The following is an 8,528-nucleotide window of genomic DNA, read 5'->3' as shown; positions in this document are numbered from 1 at the left end:
CTAAATTAAAAAAAAAAAATTATTAAATTGTATGCGAGTTGAAAATTCTGAAATATTTTTGTAAATGCATATTTATCTGTATAAGCGACAATAATGGCGTTCAAAAAGCAGCAAAACGAAAATATAAAAATATTTACATCAACATATTTATTACAACCAGTACTTAGCTTTTAAAATGTTTAATATTAGTTTAGTATTTTAAGTCTCTTTTGTCCATTGCAACATTTGTTGCAAGCTCAAATCTATTTCCGTTTCATAACTGTTATTGTATGTAGTTTTTTAAAACTATTCACAGTTATACCGTTTACTAATAAAGAAATACATTTTTTATTTATTGAAAAAGGGAAATACGGCTTTTTAATAAGTAATAATACTGCCAGTTTCACATTGAAGGTTACTGATAAATTTAATTTAACTTCGACGCCTTGAAACCAACACTTAAATCATCGATAATAAAAAGATATCATTGACACATTAACTTAAAATTATTTGTCCTATGTTTTGAAAAGATTTTTCTGTGCTGGAATGTCTTGGATATTTCCTTGACCTACCGATGAATGGTGACGTTCTTTTATTTTCGACTAAGGCGTCTATATGTCTCTATTGTCTATATGTCCTTGTATACATTCTTCATTTCACGGATGATCCAAATGGAGATACTTTTTTTCAATAGCTTGACCTTCCTATGTGACATCGCTTTGCTCTATGGGCTCTTGAAAAGTTCCAAAAATATCCGACATTTTTGAGCCAAATTTTGTTCAGTGATTCGACCATTTCTGGCTGAATGGGTGTGTAAATAACCAAAATTGCCGCGTTTGGGATAAAGAGTAACTTAAAGAGATTCAAGAGCTGCCATTTCATCCAGAAAAAAAAGATTTGGAGTGGTTTGTGGGCCAGTGGATTTATCGGTCCATATTTCTTCATAATAACCGTCAAAAGCCACCGTTATCGCGCCAAGATAACCGACTATTTGATGTCTGAAATTGGAGCTCGTGATCTCGGCGACAATTGGTTTCAACAAGGCGGCATCATTTCCCATACATCAGCTCACTCAATGGATTTGTTGAGAGAACACTTCGGTAAGCAGATAATTTCACGTATTGAGCCGGTCGATTGTCGGCCATTAGACTTTTTCCTGTCGGCACATGTAAAGTCTAAGGTATATACAGATAATCCCGCTTTCAAACCTTGGAGCAAAACATCGTGCGTGTCAAAGGTCAGTTACAAGTCGAAATGCTGGAATGAGTTATCGAAAATTTGACTCAATGGATGGACCATCTGAGACGTAGCCGCGGCCAACATTTAAAAGAGATAGACTTCAAAACATAAATGCCAAAGAATGTTGTTTCGAATGATAATAACAGTTATCATTGAATTTGAAGTTTCTGTATTTTTTCCTTTAAAAAAGTAGGAACCTCGAAATGATAAACTTTTATATTACAAATAATGTTAAAGGAAATAATGGATAGCTGAGAACAGATACATTGTGGCAGTGGAGGATAAAGTACCTGAATGTTTTCATCACACCTCCCTCCATTCAACTTTGATTGTTAGCATTGGACAAGGTTTAAGCTTTACCGCATTTACGGCTATTCGATAATGTTAGATAACTCCTACAATTGCGGCTGAGTGCAAGAAGTTTAGTGGATCTCCAGTATTCCAAACTAGATCAGAAGGATATCGCAGTTACAGGAGCTATTTGGTAACTAGCGTGTGCTAAGCTCGTGCGAAACTCCAGCGCTCAAACAAAAAAGAGCAACTCACCGACTCCACCGACTAGTTTCCAGCCATTTCGCGATGGCTAGCTACCCAAACGAGTCTGATAATTAAGTAACTTTATGATATCTATAGTGAAGACAGACAATCATTGACCAATTTTGAGCACACAGTCTATGAGAAAGTATTGCCGTTCTGGATCATAAACTAGGTATTGGACGAAGGAAAAACACAAAAGTGAAACTGTATACTTGTATTTCGGATATGTTTTTATAAAAAATGCAAATTCAGTCAAAATTTCGAAGTCTTAGATAATTTCGTTTTTCTGGGAACCAACATTACCCCCAACAACAATGTCAGCCTCGAAATCCAACGCAGAATATCTCTTACCAACAGGTGCTACTTCGGAATGAATAGCCAATTGAGAAGTAAAGCCCTCTCTCGACGAACAAAGACCGAACTCTACAAGTCACTCATCATCCCCATTTTGCTATATGGTGCGGAAGTATGGACAATGACATCATCTGATGAGTCGGCGCTACGAGTTTTCAAGAAAAAGGTTCTGCGGAAGATTTATGGTCGATAGAATGGCGTTGACATAGTTCAGCGAATTAAAAGAGAACAGCTACACTGGCAAGTTCATGTCGTCCGAATGGATGAAAACACTCCAGCATTCGGCGTAGTACCCTCCGGGGAAAGAAGGGGAATTATATGGATTAGGGTTCGCCAAGTTCAGGACTTTTTTAATGGTGAAGAGATACTGTAAACTTAAATTGACTCAAACAACGAATATTTAAAGCGCTCTGAAATCTGAAATCTGAAACCAAATTAACTCTCTTCACTGAAAGTTTGCTTTTTTGTGTAATTCATTATATTCTTGCTACTCAAATATTGACTGAAATATTCACTCTCCGGTTCTCTTATAACTTAATAATATAAATATATTCATAGGTATATAGTCCTTCAACCCCTTTTTCAACCAAATAGGCCTATATTATAGCCAACTGTTCCCTAACCCTGTAAATAACCACCACCTGCGCAGCTCACTAAAAAAACTCATAGCAAGAGCATTCGATATTGAACGCGTCAACTCACAGCCAGCGAACACACATACTTCTCATTCCGCTATTCCCTCAAAAGGGCAATTTCAATATTGTAGCTATTTTCAATTTCCATTTGCATTACAAAAATTGTTTTTGAATTTCGTTTGCTCAGGCAGCTTTGTAAGTTACTTCAGCATTGAAGAAAATACGAAAAAAAAATTATCTATTCAGTCGTGAATATATATTTTTCAATTTTACATTTACAAAAAGTTTTTTTTATAACACTTTATATTTGATAATTGGTTTTTGCAATTTTTGTATTGAAAATTTTCGACAATTCACCAGGCGTCTGTGGAACACACCAACAACTGATAGCAAGGCACCGAAACAGAAAGTAACTGAATTGGTAAGCAAGCAAACTGAAGCAGTTAACGGCAGACGAACAAGAAACGGACGACGGATTTTTATAAGAGCCGCAATTAAAGCGAAAATAAAAACTATAAAAACTGAAGATGAATGAATTCGATGGTAAGAAATTCTATGGATTCTCGCTGCACGATGATCCCGTCTTGAGCACGACAACGAGGAACTTCGAGTTTAAGGTAAAATATAGCGCAAGTAATTTGAGGTTAGAAGCGCCTGAGCAAAACTGCGTTGCACGAAAATTTCTTTTTTTTATGCACCGCTTTTTATTTTTGATATTATTTTTGTTAGTATTTTTAATTCTTTACATTTTAATAACCAATATTTCAACCAATGCTTCCACGCAGTACACACGTCCCGAGCATTTGGAACGTCTGATACAGAAGGTACAACAGACCGATCCGGACCATGAACGTAATCGCAAAAAGGAAATACTGAATCGGCTTTGTAAAGCAAAGAAAATGCCATGCGCGAACGATACACACACACCTTACCGACGTGATGCGGATGTCGAGACGCATGTGTCACGTGGTGACGCCGGCGGACGTGTGCGCAACTTAAGTGATACGGAGATCAATCAGCTGATCGGCAAAGTGAAGAGCTACGGCGACTTGCGTAGACAAAACTCAACCGACACATATGCAAAACCGAAAGAGACCACGAAATCCATGCAACCGTCCATGGCATTGAAAAGTATACTACGCAACTCGGCACATGATTTTCCTAGTGGCAGCGGCACCGTCGAGCCACGGCAGTCGCCTAGGCTACTCAGTAATGCGTATGAATATAGCGATGATAATGGCGTTGGCGATGGTGATTTGTATGGTTCGGAGCCCACTTCGGAGGATCAAATACTTTGCAATCCCTTCGACTTGCCGCACGAACCGCTTTACGAAACGCATACCATGCACATGCCACATATGCGACGCGAACTGCATAGCGGTTTGTGTAAATTGCCCGACGTGCCGGAGGAGGATGAACTGTTCGCATCGAGAACTGTTATGCCGACGGTGGTTGAGGAGTTTCGTCAACCGCAAGCGAAATGGGTGGAAATCTGCGCTGAGCCGGCCATGGAGAAAGCGCAATCAGCTGAAATCAAGTTCGCCGAATTCTCGGAGAAATCCGAACGTTTGCCGACAAATGTCACCTACACAATGCATTCGCATGAGCTGCAATTGCCCATACAGATCAGCGCACCGGAAATGATGTTGAAGAATATGTCACCGCCGCCGAGTTTGCCGAACATGGCACTCACCTATGCGCTCAACAGTTACGACGACAATCCGTCGACCTACGAAATAGAGGATAGCGATTTGGAGTACGAGATGCTGGAGCGCGAACAATACACAAAATATTGTGGTGCGCGTCCCAAAACCGAAGAGTTAACGAACAATTCGAATGGCAGCGGAGGCCTGGCAGAGTTTGTCGAACTCGAAGTATGTACGCAATAAATCAAAAAGAAACACGAACAAAAACAGAAAATAGAAATTTGTTCGCATATTTTTTATTTATTTAATTGCATTTGTTTACATTTTTGTATTTTTTATAGTCGGAAATTCCCAATATGAACTTGAGCTTCTTGAAGAATATCTCACCATTAAGATACTCTGATCTGACCGACGAACGCGAAGAAGACAAGAAAGCGGTCTTGAAGCAGAATGTGAGTGTCATTAGAAAGTCAAATAATTCTCTAAAATGAATTCATATTTTGACTCAACCTTCTCCAGCAATTAAAAATGGTTATCAAAAATCGCAACACAAAATCTCCCTCGCCAACAGTAGAGAAGGAGCCATCTATCGCAACCAGCAAGGATACCAAGAAGAAGTGTGCCAAACCAAAGAATAAGCCAGCTGAAGAAGTCAAACCAAATCCACGTAAAAAGTCAACAGCCCGTAGTCCGGATACCTCTTCGCCGGCTGAGAAGTCTTCGATAGGCACACCACGCTCAGGTGGCAAGAGATCCTCAACAACCACACCGAGACCCCATAAGGAGCGTAACGCCCAGTTGAACCAAATCAGTTCCAATGAGTTGCGTTCCATGAAAAATATAATTTTGACTAAGTCCATTGAAGATTTGAAAATGGAGAAGATGGCGATTTTCGCAAAAATGACCAGCACACAGGAACGTATTATCGAAACGCTGGATAAATTGCGGTAAGTCTAAATTACAAGTATAAACTTAGATAAGGTACTCGGTTGTTTTCTTAGTTTATATAAGCTTCTTTAGAAATGGGGAATGTCTCTCAGAAAATTTCATATATCGTTTTGACTGTATCCTATCAGCCTCTTTGGCTTTGTCGAGAGATAGAACATTAGTACCTCAACCCCTATAGATCTCATGTCAATACAGCCATCAAAGGGAGTACGAAGTCGTAATAGCCGAACTAAACTATGCTTTAAGCCTCGAAATTTTAGATAATCAAAACTGAAGTACCAATGAGCCTCCTTTCGGTATGATCTATAGATGCAAGGAATTACTTTATATATTGGACATCCCACAAGCGTTTAAGGATAAGAATATACATATATGGAAGCTTATCAGTTTAGCTTTGGTTGGTATTAAAAACGTTAGTAAAAAAAGGAGATTACTCCTGTAAGATGGAGCTTAAGTTCTTGAAATCTTGACATCTAAAGAAGATGGGAAGGGTTCTTTGAAAATAAATGACAGGCTCTCATCTTTGGACAAGGGTTAAGAGTGCCAACTAGGGCCGTTGATCCTGAGTTCGTTCTCTGTTAATGACATCTATGAAAATTAAACGGCGATGGCCGTCAGTAGACCGTGAGGAATCTCCTTCTACTATGAAAAGTAGTCATTCGAAATAGAAAATAGACGTTTTTGAAACGGAAGATGTAGATAAAGAGTGCGATGAGAACTACAGCCCAATGGTGCGCGAATTTTGATTCCATAGTGCTAACTGAAGCCGGCCGGATTTTTGGATAAAGCTATATAGTATGCTAGATTATCTGTTTTGGGTCCGTTATACATACCTCTTCTTGTGAGGAAATGTCAAGTTAATGTGGTTCACGCTGTTGAACCAGTAAGAATTGAGCAGTTAGAAAAGAATCTGCGCCGAATCATGTGCAAAATAAGGCCGACTATAATGGCACAAGTATTTCAAAACTTGACTGTAAGGATGGTCATAGGGTTCGAACTATTGAGGCCAAATATTTGCAAGTTTTTTTAAACTTCAAAACAAAATATTGACAATTCTTCCTTTTCTTTGCCATATTTCATCTGCTAATTCAACCTAACCTAGTATTAGTTCATTTCTATTGATGACACTCATCCCTTCTATTTCATCAGCATAAGCTTACTGGAGCTCTACGTGCCGGACAGTCATTATGAGAAGACCAGACGTCAGAAGAACGCCTTCGAATTCTCTGTGAGATTCTCGCGTAATTTTCTATATCCCTTAAAGGGCATGGTAAAGCAAATATTTTTTATTTAAATCAATTTCAATTTTACTTATTTCGAAAACTCCTTTTTCGACAGATCGAAGATCTTCGTGTTGTTTCGGTGGAGCAACTCTGCAGCGCCGTCTCCAATGAGGCTACACAGCGTGTCCACAACATATTTACGCTCATCCACCAATCACTGCAGACATACTACAAACAACTCCGTTACTTCCTGCTCGATCAAGTGCCGCAAAAGCTGAACACGCTCATCGAGTTGGCCAGCACAACCGTGAGCATTTGCTTGGAGAAGCAAATCTTCGATCGTAACGATGCAATAATCGAATGTCTGCAAGAGCGTTGCGCCAAGTTTCTGGGCTTCTTGGAGGATATGCACGAAGAGCGTTTCCTTACGGCACGCGATAATTATCGTAAAGCAAGTTTCGACAAGGTGTTTTCACATTCCTTTCTAAAACAGATTTAAATTAATATATTATTCTATTTCTAAAATCACTACACTTCCAGACTGCCTCCAATTACAGCTTGAAAATGTTCATGAACGATCTGAATATGTACGAACCGAAGCTGGTGCCGAAGAATCACTACAATCACCGACGCAAACCGAAATTGCGACGCGTGCTGAAACCGAGCACAACAACAGCGAAAGCGAAATCGAACACCGAAACTGCACCCGTGCCGCAAACATCCCAAATGGTAATCACCAAACCGGATGGCGATCAAATTTCGACGCATATCAACGATCTGCCAAGGAGCTCGGTAAATTTTGGATTTCTCGACTGCAATAAAAGTGTTCCCAAACAATGTTTTTCGCCACCACGCAGGGTCTCTTCCAAAGCGCACAGAATATCGCCGTGGATCCGATTGCGCCACCAGCCGAACCCAGCATGAACTCCGAGGAATTACCGACACTTAACAAAGCGCTCATTGAAGCGCTACAAACCGTGACCAAGCAACAAATGCGTCAGGTGCTGCAGCCCATTATGCAAACCCTCGGCTCGGTGATCGAGAAGAAGGTGAGTACACAAACATTATTTACCGTAAATATACAAGTATTTCGGGTTATTCTTTTTCCTCGTTGCATGGCTACAAAGTTTTGCAAATATCCAAGCCTTTAACCCTTTAACTCTATAATGTATATACTCGTATTCTAGAATATAAGACTCGAATACTTAATGCCAAAGTCCACGCCAACGTCGACAACCGTCAAATACTCATTTGAGTTGTGTGAATCAGATGTCGCAACCGAGCAATAAGCAAAATGCATAGAAACGAATTGCAACGACCGCAAAAAAATATTCCAAAATTCGTAGTGTAGTACAAAATAATCCAGTGTTACATAATTCAAAATATTATTTGTGAAAAGTACCCAAGAAATCATTATTCAGCAAAAAACGAAAGTGACAGCAACGTCGGTGAAAAACAAAACGTTGAGAATGCAACAACACCATAAAAACATTGATTCATAGAATGAATGGAAATCGGACGATGAACTTGTTCTAAGTATGAGTTCTTTATCAAATATGTTGTCTCTCCTAGCGTTTGACGATTTTTTCCTCCAAAATTTACCCCGTTTCGAAAGTGTATGTTGTTTTTTTTTGTACTTTCGTGTTCGAAAATAAATTTACGGTGAAAAGTTATTTTGTGGTGTACATGAAATCATGTGTGTTCAAATGCCTGTTACATGTATACTGTTATGTGAGAATTAAATCAAAATTTTTATGCGTTAGAAGCTTTTGTTTTGATTTTAAAATATTCCTAGACTCTTATAAAAAAGAGTTGTCATGTTCACGTTATATAATCTAAAAATATATATTTTTCTGTTTGTTACCCACAAATGTTCCAAACATTGTTCTTAGTTCCCATTAAAGGTCCACACTTTCTTTAAATTCATTTAAGTTCAGTTGGTAAGAAGATCCAATATAAATCTTCGA

General features: G+C 38.9%; 1 protein-coding gene across 1 annotated transcript in view; it reads left to right on the top strand.

Annotated features, from left to right (window-relative positions):
- The first annotated feature begins 3,004 nt into the window (after positions 1 to 3,004).
- Positions 3,005 to 8,528, top strand: part of LOC126758062 (uncharacterized) — a 60,865-nt gene continuing 55,341 nt past the window's right edge. The window contains exons 1-8 of the mRNA XM_050472056.1: positions 3,005 to 3,361; positions 3,530 to 4,618; positions 4,732 to 4,842; positions 4,910 to 5,337; positions 6,488 to 6,608; positions 6,677 to 7,027; positions 7,102 to 7,353; positions 7,419 to 7,610. Of these exons, the coding sequence (XP_050328013.1) occupies positions 3,272 to 3,361; positions 3,530 to 4,618; positions 4,732 to 4,842; positions 4,910 to 5,337; positions 6,488 to 6,608; positions 6,677 to 7,027; positions 7,102 to 7,353; positions 7,419 to 7,610 (2,634 nt within the window). The 5' untranslated portion in view covers positions 3,005 to 3,271. The remainder of the gene's footprint in view (positions 3,362 to 3,529; positions 4,619 to 4,731; positions 4,843 to 4,909; positions 5,338 to 6,487; positions 6,609 to 6,676; positions 7,028 to 7,101; positions 7,354 to 7,418; positions 7,611 to 8,528) is intronic.

The sequence above is a fragment of the Bactrocera neohumeralis genome, chromosome 5, assembly GCF_024586455.1.
Source record: "Bactrocera neohumeralis isolate Rockhampton chromosome 5, APGP_CSIRO_Bneo_wtdbg2-racon-allhic-juicebox.fasta_v2, whole genome shotgun sequence".
Lineage (NCBI taxonomy): Eukaryota > Metazoa > Arthropoda > Insecta > Diptera > Tephritidae > Bactrocera > Bactrocera neohumeralis.
The sequence above is the reverse complement of the archived record's forward strand: the minus strand, read 5'-3'. Positions and strand labels throughout refer to the sequence as shown.